The 14,164-nt window shown below is 44.4% G+C and overlaps 1 protein-coding gene across 2 annotated transcripts in view; it reads left to right on the forward strand.

The window, feature by feature from the left end:
* Window positions 1-13,114, forward strand: part of flrt2 (fibronectin leucine rich transmembrane protein 2) — a 48,869-nt gene extending 35,755 nt beyond the window's left edge. Inside the window, exons 1-2 of one of the 2 annotated variants that reach the window (XM_084952400.1) lie at window positions 2,242-3,435; window positions 5,772-13,114. In XM_084952400.1, the coding sequence (XP_084808526.1) occupies window positions 6,230-8,212 (1,983 nt within the window). In that variant the 5' untranslated portion in view covers window positions 2,242-3,435; window positions 5,772-6,229 and the 3' untranslated portion in view covers window positions 8,213-13,114. Of the gene's footprint in view, window positions 1-2,241; window positions 3,436-5,771 lie in introns of those variants that run through there. The other variant, XM_084952401.1, reaches the window with a different exon arrangement.
* The last annotated feature ends 1,050 nt before the right edge of the window (window positions 13,115-14,164 follow it).

Genomic DNA, 14,164 nt, shown 5'->3' on the forward strand with positions numbered 1-14,164 from the left:
AATATTTCATTCAGAACGGGAGGCCGAGCCCTCAGCTTTCAGGTCCTTCTTCTTCTTTTAATAATAGACTTCAAACTTTCCTTTTTGATAAAGCACATAGTTATGGCTGGATCAGGTGACCCTGAGTCCTCCCGTAGTTACGATGCAATAGCTGTAGGCTGCTGGGAGCTTCCCATGAAGTACTGACTGCTTCTTCTTCACTCACCTCTTTTCACTGTGTTTAGACACCACTCTGCAGTTAATCATTAGTTATTATAAATCTCTGGCTCCCTTCCTCGGTGTGTCTTTTGTCCTGTCTCGTTGCCCTCATCCCCAACCGTCGATGGCTGCGCCTCATTGTCTTCTTTTTAAAAGGGTGTTTTTCCTTCCTACAGTCTAGAAAGTGTTACCTAAGAGGGGGTCGTCTGATTGTTAGGGTCTTTATTTTACCTTGGGATGACTGTTGTTGCGATTTATGTATAAAACTGAATGGAATTCAACTAAAAATGATACCACACACATGCATGTAGTTATATTTTTGTTTAGCTGCAGCCATGTTGGCAGTTGTGAATGCCTAGCATTGTGGCGTTTGCTAACAGTAGCGTAGAGTCATAAAGTCAGCAAATTATTTGGGAGGTTATACAAAGAGGATTGGAGTTGTCTGCGCTTCCTAAGATCAAAACCATTATTGGGGTGAAAGTGAAATGGTCACATCTTATTTGGGTGTCATTTTAAATCAGAATGTGTCATTTAAAACAAATCAAGTTAAAACTTGAACTAATTTATTTTTAGGAATAAATCTCGTTTCTCTGCACACGTAGGGAAACACAGAGAAGTACACTGATCTGCTCTTTCTGAATGCTCGTGGAGAGTACCTAAAAAAGTTGGAGCCTGTCTACGATTATGTTGTCTATGTTTTACGACGCCGTGGAACTCGAGTACGTCACAGTTGCCTGTATGCTGCTGCTGAGTGACCGTCTCTGTAAAGTTTCCCATTGGTTGGTTTTTATCTGTACATCTTTGCTGGGGCTGGTTCGTCCTTATCTCTGCATATATGTGTACAAAAACATAAACGGTATAGCCTGCACTCTCCCAGCATTACACAAACATTTGTCCCCAGAGTCAGAATTAGGGAAGAAAAAAAGCTTTTAAATGTGCTGCTGCTGTTTGCTGGAAGGATTTACAGAATGAGCTGAAAGGGCGGGATCGTTCATTTTACAACATGTGATTCCATGACAAAATTCTTATCTTGTTTGTAATTATAATACTTACATAAACTACTGTTTAAATATTATTGTTTCTGCTTTTCTTGTCTTCTGTTGACTTAAAGTTACTCCCAACATGTCTGTGAGTTGCCTAACCCGTCCTGTCAAAGCTGACTTGAAGCGAGATTCATTTAGTGGCTTCTCCTCGTTTCTGCCGTCCATTATCGTCTTCTGACTTTATCTTTTGGCATCTAACCACAAACCCGAACCATTTAAAGAGCGTTTTGCAGCTTTGCATGTTTTCCTAGCTTCAGGTGCACACCTGAAAAAAATATTTGAAACACAGACAGGTAAATCAAGCCTTCTCACGACAATAACACGTGGAGTGATACAAGCTGACTGACACATTTAAATCGTTGCTATTTGTGATACATTTATTAGTTATCATTAATAATAATAATAATAATGATTGACATGGCAGTTGGCTTATTTTCATGTCAATCACTTAACACTGAGTTAGCTTTAAACACATTATGCTATGTCACATGTCACACATTTGAAGCAGAAAAACGTGGAATCGTTTCATGTCTGTGGGAGGTTATTCCCTCTGGTAGCTTTGACATTTCTTTCATCCAAACATAAAAACAGTACAAAAGTTGGCCTTTCTCAGGAGAATGAGTCACAACCCTGAATCAGACCTCTTCAGCAAAATGGCGTCAGAAGCTCATCTCACAACAGGACCTGAGTGTGGCAACAGCAGGCCAGCTGTTTGCTAACATTAGCCACTTTAAGCTGTTAGTCACTAACAGCTAGCCAGGCTGCAACACACTGACTGTACTTATGAGTGTGTGTGACGTATGAATTTCATATATTTTAAACGTCCTCACTCATGCCCACGTGGGCATGAGTGGGAGAAGCGTCACGTGAGCAATTAGGCAAAGTTTGGCGCACAGATACACGAGGAGCGTTAGCGCACGCCGGGGACGTGCGCGGGCACGGCAGCAGTGCACCGGTGAGCCGGTATTAACGCCAGGGTGCAATGTAGTCTGATGAAATTACCGTGGCTGTCAACGCCTGTCTGGAAGCTTTGAGGCAGTACAAGAGAGTGGCTGCGGGCAAAGATGAAGCCGTACTTTTGGGCTTAATTATCCAGCTTTAAGCTAATTAGAGGAACACGTCACAAAAAGAACAGGGGTTAAAGAGGCCTAAGACATTACAGCGGGCCAACAGAACAGCACAGAAGCACCGTAGCTAAAGAGAAAACCCCATTTCCCTGACACTGGAAATTAAAATCCAGGATGATATAGAAGGGAATGCTGACTTTTTTTCCTTTTGCTTTTATTCACCGGGAATGTGAATCCAGGACTAATTTCGGGATTTTGTGATTAAAATGTAAATGTGTGTGTGTGTGTGTGTGTGTGTGTGTGTGTGTGGTTCGGGAGCTCGGATCTGACATCAGTGGCGAGGGTTAAGGTAGGCCGGGCAAAATAGCGTGTGTGGGGATAGAGTGTGTTTGAGAGACAAACTATTTTCTGCAGTGTGAGGGCAGCGGGGAGGATCTGTGGCTTAAAGCCATCACGGAGCCGCTCTGGAGGAGATGCATTCTTTATTCTGAGGAGGGGAGGAGGGACAGGAGAGAGAGGGAGAGGTGAGCGGAGAAGGCACGTCGCACTATCAGCTGAATCCATCTAAGAAAACAACTCGCAGGGAGTCCGGGTCTGAGCTGCGCCAGGCACTGAAAGGCAAGTCTGACCTCCCCACCAAAAACAGCGCACAGGACGGACGCAGCTGGCCGTCATGGCCCGTGGCGGATCAGGCGGCGGACAGTTCGGCGAGTGCGTCCTCACCGTTCGGCCAGAGTGTGGAAGGCGAGAGAAGTGCCCCCTGCCGCTGTCTCCGGTGCTTTTGCGCCGCTCACGGTGTTGAGTCAAAGCGGAGGGAGCTCTCCTTTTAGAAGCTGGGAAAACGCAGGAGAGAAAAAAAAGTACCGACGGCAGTGCGGACGGACTCGCAGCCACATCCGAGAGACACACACGGGGAGGCAGAAGGGGACATAACCCATGCGGGCAAATATGCTCCTCCGTAGAGTCGCCGGGTTCGAGCTGTTCGTAGGAACCGACTCGCACAAGCGTCGCCGAACAGAGCTTTACGCACGGGTTTGCAGCAGGACCGCATGAAGGACGGAGGCGTAAAGACGGGGGAAAAGTTGACTGCGGTTGCGGGGTTTGCGATGGATAAAGGCTCACCAAAGGTACGATGGATGCTTTTCGGTCAATAATGAAAATGTGTGTTAAAATGCAGCTTTACATCGGGCCCGGGCTGCGTTTAAACGAACCACTTTTCACTCGAAATTCGTTATTCCAGCGCAGAAAGCATAACCGAACCCACATCCAGCAGAACTACGTATGGTAAGGAAAGACGTTCAGGTTCCCAGACACTTTTAGAGAGAAAAAGCAAAGGGAAAACGGTTGTTCAGTTTATATTTGTGCGGTTCATGAGACATTTCATCGAGTTTTTGGCGCTAACAAAACACGCAGCTCCACATTTTTCCCACTCGAGTGAAAACCCGAGTTTTTTTTTTTTTCTTCTTTTCCTCTTTTTTTTTTGTAAAGGGGCTTTCACCCTCTGTGCACTGCACGGTTTTCGACCCCCCCCCCCTTCCCCGCTTTGAAATAATTCATTCAAATGAACACCGCTCACTGGGCAGCCTTTGAAGTGTACCTGATCCGCCTCTTATCGCCTCTTAAATACCTTATCCATTTTTAAACTTTTAATTGCGTTTCTGGGGCTAAATCCAGTTCTAATCGGATTGTCCTGGCCACATATCACAGCGTTCATCTGGTGGTGAGAAACTGTGCTCCCTGGGCTGAAAATTAAATTAAAAAGAAAATCAAGACGGAAAAAAGCAGAGTGTTGGTGGGGTAGTTTTTTTTCTCCTTTTTTATCAAGCCACTGCAGCTCATTGATCTGTGTTTCTTTGGTGGTGTTAAGTAAACTCGACACTGTGTTTCTTTGAATCTGGATTCTTGGTGACATTTTATTTATGCACCTATGTAATCTTGATGCTGCTGCCTTCTGCTGTTGATTCTGTCGCTGTGGCAGCACATTTTATCGCCTCATGTGGTTGCTTATCCCCACCACCCCAAGCTTATTTGATTAAATTTAGCTCTTTCAATTTAGAAAAGTAGATCACAGATGTGTGTCAGAGGATTGTTTCTCCATCCCCGCCACAAAGAGCCCATGCGGGCTTCCATCTAGTCAACAAACAAACGGTTTAATTTAAGGAAGTGGAGCCGTGAAGACGTATAGATTTCTTCTTCTTTCTTTCCCCCCTCCTTCTACTAAATATAGCTGCTTGTCTGATATACCAAGTCTGGATTTAGTTGTTTAACACGGCCCCTAAACTGAACAGATTCCTCTGAGCTTGCTGAATGATGAGGGGCCCCATAACCCTGCAAGGCTCCTTAATCCACAGTCACGGCCGTTGCAGTGCTTAACATTCAACCAGTCGTTCCCACCGTCGTGTGTCATCCAACGCTGACTTCGGGTGGAGCTTCAGTTAAGCTGAAAGCTACCTATGGTAAGGAAAGGTGGTGGTGGTGGTGGGGGGGCAGGGAAATATTTGATGGCTCATAAAAGTTGGAATAATGGATTTTAGGGAGGGGTGGTCTACTGTAATCCAGCGGCCTTGTGCTTCACTGCAAACCTCTCCGAGGTGAAAAACAGCCTGTATCGATCATTTGTTGCAGGTGGAGGGGCTAAATTATTTTCCAATCCCATTTCTTTAGACAGCTTGTACTTGTCACTCCATCCGGGGCGCGAGGGGAGGTGGAGCTGATATGCAGCGCCTCTGTTCCTCGATTGCCTCGTCTTTGTTTTCCAAACATCCACAGCCTCAAAATCTCCAGTTTGGCCACGTTAGGTTCAGGCCTTGCACGTAATAACGAGCTCTTCCTCGGGCCACCGGCAAAAACAATTGGCTGTGTTTACTGTAAGCACTTGTGTGTTTACCCGTGTACCTCTGCTCGAGAATCTGCTCAGGCAGCTGGGAAGCAGAAAAGAGGCTGTTGCAGCTTGTTTTCTGTTCGGCATTGTTTTCTTTTCCCAGGAAATATCCTCCGTGTCCGTGTTGGCACACAGAGAGCTCATATCTTTATTAACCTCGCCTCTTTTTAGCATGTTTTCCATTAAGCAGCGCTGATGTTGCTGAGAAACCCTGTGAATCCACGAGTGTGTGTCCTTGCAGTGCTCTATTACCGCCTTTGATAGAGCGCAAGGGATAAAAGCCTTCTTTATGTCTGTGAAACCGGATGTGCAGGAGCTGTTCAGAATATTTATCAGACTCTTTTTTTTTTTTTTTTTTTTTTACATAGTCAGTGCATAATTCCACAGTGCAATGTTTTGTGCCTCTGTCTGTCTTGGGAAAGAAGGGAAGAGTGGGAGCAAAATGGAAGTCAGTTGGTATGTGTTTGTATTTTAAATAAAGAGACAGAGGGAAAAGGGAGGCCCCCTATTTTTCTTTTCTTTTTTTCCGAGAACAGGCCACCTCTGAAAATACTCATCTAGCTTCCCTTTGTTTTCCCGCAGGTCTCTGGATCCAAATGTCACCCCCCTTGGACTCTGCCCTGGTCTGGGACCAGCAGTGTGTGACGGACAGGCGAGCGGAGCCTGCGGTGGCACTCAAATTGGCCCTGGCTGAGCTCTGCATGGAGCAGCGAGAGAAGAGTCCTGCTATGGTCTGATGTCTCAGCATGGATGGAGTCAGTCAGAGGCCTGGCCACCACTAATGAGACCATCGCTCTTCGGCTGAGGACTAGCATTTACAGGATTACTCCCACAGTTTCCTGCTCTTTTCCCAGCTAACTGCATCATTACTTAACAATCTTAGTTGGACTTTTTTTATATATTTTCATGGGTCTGGTTTTTGGTGGATATATACGTCATTTGCCTCTCTGATTTTCATTTTTTTATTCCCTCCCACCAGTTTTTTTTTTTTTTTTTAAATTGTTGGTTTGCCTTTTTTCCCCCCTGTTTGTTTTTCCACTATGGAGTTTCTGGCTGGACCCTGGATTAAAGATTGGGCTTCGTTCTTGCAATTTTGGTTGACTGTCATCCTAAGCCTCCAAATGCAATTCAGCCCAGGTGCCTCTTGTCCGCAAGAGTGTCGTTGTGACAAAGGGTTTGTGTACTGCAACGAACGCAGCCTGACATCAGTGCCTCTGGGGATACAGGAGGGCTACAAGGTCCTCTACCTCCACAACAACCAGATCAACAATGCTGGTTTCCCTGTGGAACTTCACAATCTGGCCTCCGTAGAAACTGTGTACCTGTACGGCAACCAGCTGGACGAATTCCCCGTGAATCTGCCCAAAAACACCAAGGTCCTGCACCTCCAGGAGAACAATATCCAAACAATCTCCAAGGCAGCTCTTGCCCAATTGACTAAACTAGAGGAGCTACACCTTGACGATAACTCCATCTCCACAGTAGGGGTGGAAGAAGGGGCCTTCAGGGAGGCGGTAAGCCTCAAACTCCTCTTCCTCACCAAGAACCACTTAAGCAGCGTTCCCATTGGTCTTCCCGAAGACCTGAAGGAGCTGCGGTTAGATGAGAACCGCATTGCTGTCATTGCAGAGGAGGCCTTCCAGAATGTGACACGTCTACAGCGCCTCCTGCTGGACGGGAACCTGCTGACAGATGAGGGCATCGCACCAGGGACCTTCCAGGACCTGGCCACCCTCCGTGAGTTGGCTCTGGCCCGCAATTCACTAACTTTCCCCCCTCCTCTCTTGCCCAGCCAGTCGCTGGTCAAACTTAGCCTACAGGAGAACCAGATCGACCAGATCCCCGTGGCGGCATTTGCGGGTCTAAACAGGCTGGAAAGACTGGATATCTCCAGCAACCAGCTTCAAACTCTAACGCAAGGTGTGTTCGATGGCCTGTCCAGCCTGAGGCACCTCATAGTGCGAAACAACCCGTGGCGCTGTGACTGCACTGTAAAATGGGTGGTGGTGTGGCTCAAATCGCTGCCTTCCTCTGTCAACGCCCGCGGGTTTACGTGCTCGAGTCCGGAGAAGGTGCGTGGAATGACAATCAGAGAGCTCACGCTGGATATTATCGAGTGCCCCATTCAACCCGACCAACCGCCCTGGCCCACCCTCCGCTCCACACCCCCTCCCCCACCCACCACCACCCCTGTCACCACCATGACTTCCACCCTCATCACTTCATCCATCCCTTACTACTTTGACTCCCCCTCCCCCACGCTGCCCCCCTTACTTAACAACCCTGCCGGACCCCTGCCTCCTTACGAGGACCCTCTTCAGATCTCCTTCCACGTGGTCAACTCCACCAACATCGACGTGAGCTGGGCTTCCTACTTTACTGTCACCGCCTACAAGGTCACTTGGGTCAAAAGGGGCCAAAGCCAAATCAACGAAGGAATGCAGGAGAGGACGGTGAGCGGGGACCTGCGGCGCATCAGCCTCACCAACCTGGATCCCCGGTCTGTGTATCGGATCTGCGTGCATGTCCTGGACACCCTTAATTCCTATAGGCCTGGGGAGGATACTATATGCTCCGAGGCCAGGACCAAGCCGCCAGTGACCACCAAGCCTCCGGGCAGAGAGCAGGCTCCTCAGGACAGCATCAGCTCCACGCTGCTAATGGCTGGGATCATAGGAGGGGCTGTTCTTATCGTCCTGGTTACGCTGCTCAGCTTGTTTTGCTGGCACATGCACAGGAAGAACCGGTCGTCTTCGACCAAGTGGAAATACAACCGCGGCAGGAGAAAAGACGACTACTGCGAGGCTGGAACCAAGAAGGATAACTCCATTCTGGAGATGACTGAGACCAGTTTCCAGATAGTGGCGCTGAACAATGAGCAGCTGCTCAAGGGAGATTTCCGCATCCAGCCCATCTACACTCCCAATGGGGGCATTGGATTTAGAGACTGTCACCTCAGTAACAACAGCATAGCCTACTGCAAGAGCAGCAACGTGCCCAGTACAGAGTTCTGCCACACGTGATGCTGCAGACACTCAGTACAGCAGCATTCACACACACACACACACACACACACACACACACACACACACACACACACACACACACACACACAAAGCAAAAAGACTTGCATAAACACACACACACTGTTTGTCTAGACATTGAAAAATATAAAAAATTATAGTGAAATATAACTGTATTATATATATTTCCAAGTTCTGTCTACGATGTAATTTATACTGTGGATAATAATGTGGGATTCTCTGCTATCTTTTTTATTCCTAGAAAAACAGATACAAGTGTTTCTTTTTTTTTTTTATAACCAGCAGGGTTTGGAAGTTGTTTTAACGGTCAGTACTGTACATGAACATGGATTTGTACAATCACGGCACCCTGGGTGTAGCTTCTGACAAAAAAAATTTGCTGTCAGCCTTGGAAATGTTTTTTGGGGGAGGGGGCACTTTAGGAGGGCTGGGATCCTTTGCTAACCACAGAAGCAAAAATAGGACCTTTTCACACTTTGAAACCCTGCAAAAAAATCAAAAGAATAATAAAAACACCCTCCCCAGAACAACACAGCAGACGGGGAAATCCAAACACTGCTGATTAGAGGAAATATGGCGCTGGTTCAGTGACGGCGTGTTTAAAAAGAAAACGTGAGAATTGAAGTGCATGTTCTTATTAAATGAGCGGAGGTAGGCGGTGGTGGCGTGTGACGGGGGTTGTGCACGGCCGTGCAGGTTGGGAATATCATCGGTGTTGTTGAAAAGCCTGGGCTGAAAGGTCCTTAACACTAAAAGCATCTTTGTTCTGTTTGTTTCCAGGTAGAATTGGTGGCTTTTGGACAGCTCTGGAAAAATTATTGTTTCTAAAATCATGCTTGAATGTGCTGATTCTTGCTGATCCTTTCCTTTCGAAGAAACATTCGTTCGCTCAGCTTCTTTTCCCCCCAAATGTTTTGGCCAGTGAGGCCACAAGGGGGCAGTTTTCCTCAGCGTTTTGTGTGTGTGTGTGTGTGTGTGTGTGTGTGTGGTACATAGACAGGCCAGAGAGATCACTTTACCTCCACCATTTCCCCCGAGCCCATTACCCAGACAACATTACTCATGCTTGAACAGCATTGTGTCGAGTATTTTTGCTCATTGGGCTACTTAATGATGTGGAATCATTTAAAACTAACAGTGTTTCTGTGTTTGCTGGCTAAATGATATGGATTTTCACCACTCCGGTCCAATATGAGATGATTTGTGTGTGTGTGTGTGTGTGGAGAGCATGATGAATTTTGATATGGCTCACACATAACACTAATTATACAGCCACTTATCTCAACCTTGTCCCATCGTCCATTAGACTTTGTGATAAATTAGGAAATTACAACAATGGACTCGCACCCCGCCCATGATCGCACACTGCGCTGCGACCGAGCGCTTCATCTAGCTTCTCATTATTTATCCTTTTGTCCGCACTTATAGTGTGGCCTTTTTCATTCACGCTTTGCTCAACCAAAACAATGCAGCTGCTCACTTCACAACAGCATCTCTGAGAAGATGATTGCCACTCTGTCTGCCTTCCCGTGTCAGCGTCCAACTCTTCGCTCCGATCTGTGCACGGCTCAGTTAAAACGCTTTCCCTGCCCTTCAGCTTGTAAGCGTTGGTGGCTTCTCTTTGCATTGAATGTGAGGGTGCCAGTGTGAGGTCTTCATTATGCACCTCTTAAGGAAGCTTTATTTGATTTGACAAGATTTTATTTTGAGGGGCCAGGCTTAAAGAGCTCCTTCCCTTTTCTTTCCCCCCTTCGCATAATCCTCAACCAAAAAAGGGAGAGAAATATGTAGGCCTTATTTTCACATGGCTGCCCGAAGCTCATGCTGAGAGGTAGTTTTTAACTCTTTGCGAGGCACACAGATTCAGCTGTTCAAATGCACTGTACCCGACAGAGTCGGCACAACCTAAGATCACTTTTTACAATCCAGAGATTTTTTTAAGGGCTCGTGCGAAGCGTTGAGATTAAAAGTAAGTGCTCTTCCTATGACTCCAGCAATAGCTCAGATTGTGATAAATTGGCCTGTTTGCAATTCCAGTGCTTAAAATCTGTTCAACCTTTAATTGAATACTTTAATGAATTAAATCATCCATCTTAAAACGTAATTTAAGGTCACCCTAAAATAATTTTTACGTATTGAAAATGCATTTGTTTTTTAGATGGAAGTGGTAATTTCTTTTTCAAAGATAAAATCTCTGTCATTAATTTTTTTTAATGACAGAGATTTTAATGACATTTTTTTTCTGAGTGTTTAGCTGAAAAAAAATCTACTAGAGTTTCATCATAAAAACTTTTTGTAACATTTCAGAATATCGTATATTATCATGTAGCCTAATTGTTCTTTGCTGTACAGTTGTTGTGTGTTTAGGTCACAGATTTACTCTTTGCAGCTCTTTGTTCATTTGCACAAAAAAAGAAACAAAAACCCAAGATATATAATTTCAGCAAGATTTGAATCAGTAGCTTTGTTTTCTCAGAAAAGCGTTTTAGCTAGCATAGCAATATTTGAACAAGGATCAATAGCAAATATGTTATAGCTATCACAACATTATTGTTGTCAGTTCTGTTTTTTTGGTCATGATAGTTGTGCAGTAAAATCTATTAAAAAACTTCTAATTAACACCACTTTACTGTTAGCATGCTAAAAAAAAAAGGTGCTAGCAGCGGCAGCCAGCTAGCCGAACCTAGCTTGGAAAGTAAAAACAGCTTGTTTGCACTCGCAGACAAGTCTATGAAGTCTTCTACGCTGTAAAATCACAAGGTCATTTTTAGACTTCTAATTTTTGTACAGATTGAACAAATGTGATCTAATGTAGATATTGGACATAGCGAGATTAGCCGTAGCCCTTTCTGTTTCAAGCTAAGCTCATCTGCTCTTGACTACGACTTCGTGTCTATGGCATCAATCTTCTCCTTACTTTAGTAAGAAACCACCTATTATTCCCCAACTTCTAAATTAATATGCAGGTGATTTAGATAATTTATTTAAAGCTAAGGATGATTGATAGCGATGATTGATTTGTCGGGTTTTTTAATTTCTTTTTTGTCATCATATCCAAATGTATTTTTTTTTTGTGAATATTTTTAGCCAAAATAATCACAATATCAATCATGTGAAAAAGGAACAATCATACTACTCTGCTCACTATAAGGGACACTGTCACTGGCTGCCTATTATCATAGTTGAGCTTCAAGTCTGAAAACTGGAAAATAGCTAGCGTGCTCAGGCTAACGCTAAAAAAATTTACTATAAAATGTTGTTTTTAGACTTCATATTTTTGCACAGATTAAAAACAAATGTGAACTAATGTGCTTATTAATGGTGTTGGCTTTGGTGCTGGTAAATGGTGAGTTGAACATAACAGTTTTAGCTTATCACTGAATTAAGCTATACAGACATGAAAGTGATGTGAGTCTTCTCATCAATCTCAGCAAAAAAAGTGAACTTTGTAAAACGGCAAACCCCATCTTTCACTTCTCAGCTCCTATTCAAGTATGTAAATCATTTTAAAAAATTATTTCAAGTTGTTCTACATCTTCTGTGGTTATCAAAGTATCTCTACTTTTTGTTTAAATCTTTTTCTACTAATACACATATCAGCCAACCCAATACATGCTGTCCATCGAGACACACCAGGCTGCCCTGACCTGTGCTCGGCTTTCCCCTGCTGGGTACCTAACCGACAGTTCACCATGTACTGTTCGCTACATGCTTTAACAGCTGACCATAATCCCACGCAGCACTTGAACATGCTACCGCTGGGATTTTTTTTTCTTTCATTTTAGATATAAAGCCCTATTTTAGTCCCACGATCAAGCAAGCCAGGTGAATCCATTGCAACATTTAGCATCTCCCCCTGTCTGTGAATGTGTAACGGAGACAGATATTTGCCTTACCTTTTATGCAGGAATGAATAATTAACGAGAGGGAGAGAGAGCGAGGGAGCTAAGTGGGAGGAAGAAAGGGGAGTAGAAAACATGAGACATAAAGAGACGGCAGCAAGAACAGAAAGCACATTTCTCCGATCGACTGCAGCAACAATAACGGCGTTAACAGGAAGCGTGACACACACACTAGCTAACGAAGAGACTGTTCATCCATAGTGCCAGAAATTAAGCGGTGCACTGCTAATGATTCAGCCAGACTGGGAAGAGGCTTTGGTGGTTGTTTTGCAGCATACATTACTCTTAATTTTGATCAAGAGACTGCAGTGCCATAGCCAATGGAATTTACACACGGCTGCGAATGTCGGCTTATTACAGTTTCAGGGTGCCGAGAAGCTCATTGATTCACGTTGGAATAATTACGTTTAATCATTGAGAGGTCACCTCAGACAGAACACGTGAAATTGAAAAGGTGGAAAGTCGCCCTTTTCTTCCTGCAGGCAGAACCGTTGCTGCAAATATCTATTAGCCAGTGATGTTCATTCAAGAATTTTTTGCATGTACTGTATTTAGCTTCATAGCCTTTCATTTGTTATCACACCGAGGTTTGGACTTTCAAATATTTCTTCTTCCCAGTCGATCGCCACACGCGGTTGAGATGCAGCGCGGGCAACCGTACGCAGAGATTTTCTTTGGTGTAGAGGAAGTAGGCTGGAAACTTACAGTGCATGTAAAATGGCTATGTTGGGATACGTCGCCATCCTGGCTTCTGGCTTCTCATCCGAGACACAGTGTTACGTTAGCCATCCACACCGAGACGTTTTCTTAGGAACCAAAGTTAAATTTCTGTTCTCATGATGAAATATTGATGTTGTTCCATGTATGTGCCTTGAGGTTGAACTTACAATGTAAAGTCCTTGAAACCTTTAAATGTTTTTGCACAAACTGTAAATACTTAAGTGAAGCTTTTTGAAAATAAAAGAGCCATTGGATTTGAGCGATCACTCGTTTCCTTGTATCCAGCAAAGAAGTGAATGTGTTCTTTGGAGTGATCCTGCATTCTTGTTGCTCTACATGTTCCCCAAAAACACACTCGGAGCGATATCTATTTTGGGTCAGACACTGGCAATACTGTGTCAAAGATTTGTGCTGTGCGCAACATGCCAAGTTATCCTCTTATTTCTATATGGGAAGCTTGTGCCGTCTTAGCGTAGCCACTGCAGCTTAGCATTCAGCTGGGGAGAATCCAGGAGACTCTCTTATTCTGCTTGTATGGCACAACTAAACCCCAGGATGGGCTCGATCTCGAAGTCCAACTTTTTTCCCTCCACGTGACCGCATCCCAGTGTGGCCTCTGTAACCTCCAGCCTGCTAAGAAGCCCACGTTAGCTGAGTCTTAATTCACTATGACAATTAACCACAGCTGAAACAAAAGGGTGTGCCACTCTGGTATTTTGAGCTGGAAATGGGTATATTTCTCAAAATCCCCAAATGTCAAAATGTGATTTGTTATTGCGGAATTGTCGGCTTTACGTGGAGGCCAAGTGGTTAAAAGAATCGAGGCTTTGGCACTCGGATCATCCGCTGTCTGTTCCTCCCTCTTTCTGTGTTGTGCAACTCTTGCTTTGAAAGATTTAGTGTATAATCTTCCCCCTGTGCATTTACCAGGACTGGCTTCTTCACTGAGGTGAAGCTAGTCATAAAGAAATTATTCACGCAGCTTGGATTTATCATTAAAATCTTTAGTGATGTGTACAAATGTTTGCAAGAAAATCAGAACTGCCATCAAGAAATGTAGCAAACTGTAGCAAATGTTTAAAAGTACAATTTCAGGAGGGAAAATGATATGTTAACAGAAACGTCCAAACCATGTAAAGTATTCAAAGTTAAGAAACAGCTTTTCAGAGTAAATAAAAATGGAACCGAGAACTTTCAAATTTTGCTAAGCTAATTCATTTTGGCTAATTTTATTGTTATATAACTTAAAACAGTTTACAGTTGTTACAGTGGTCTGGTTATGACATTAAATAGCATTTTATTAAATGTC

Source organism: Perissodus microlepis, chromosome 15 (assembly GCF_051167445.1).
Source record: "Perissodus microlepis isolate ML-2025 ecotype Zambia chromosome 15, ASM5116744v1, whole genome shotgun sequence".
NCBI lineage: Eukaryota > Metazoa > Chordata > Actinopteri > Cichliformes > Cichlidae > Perissodus > Perissodus microlepis.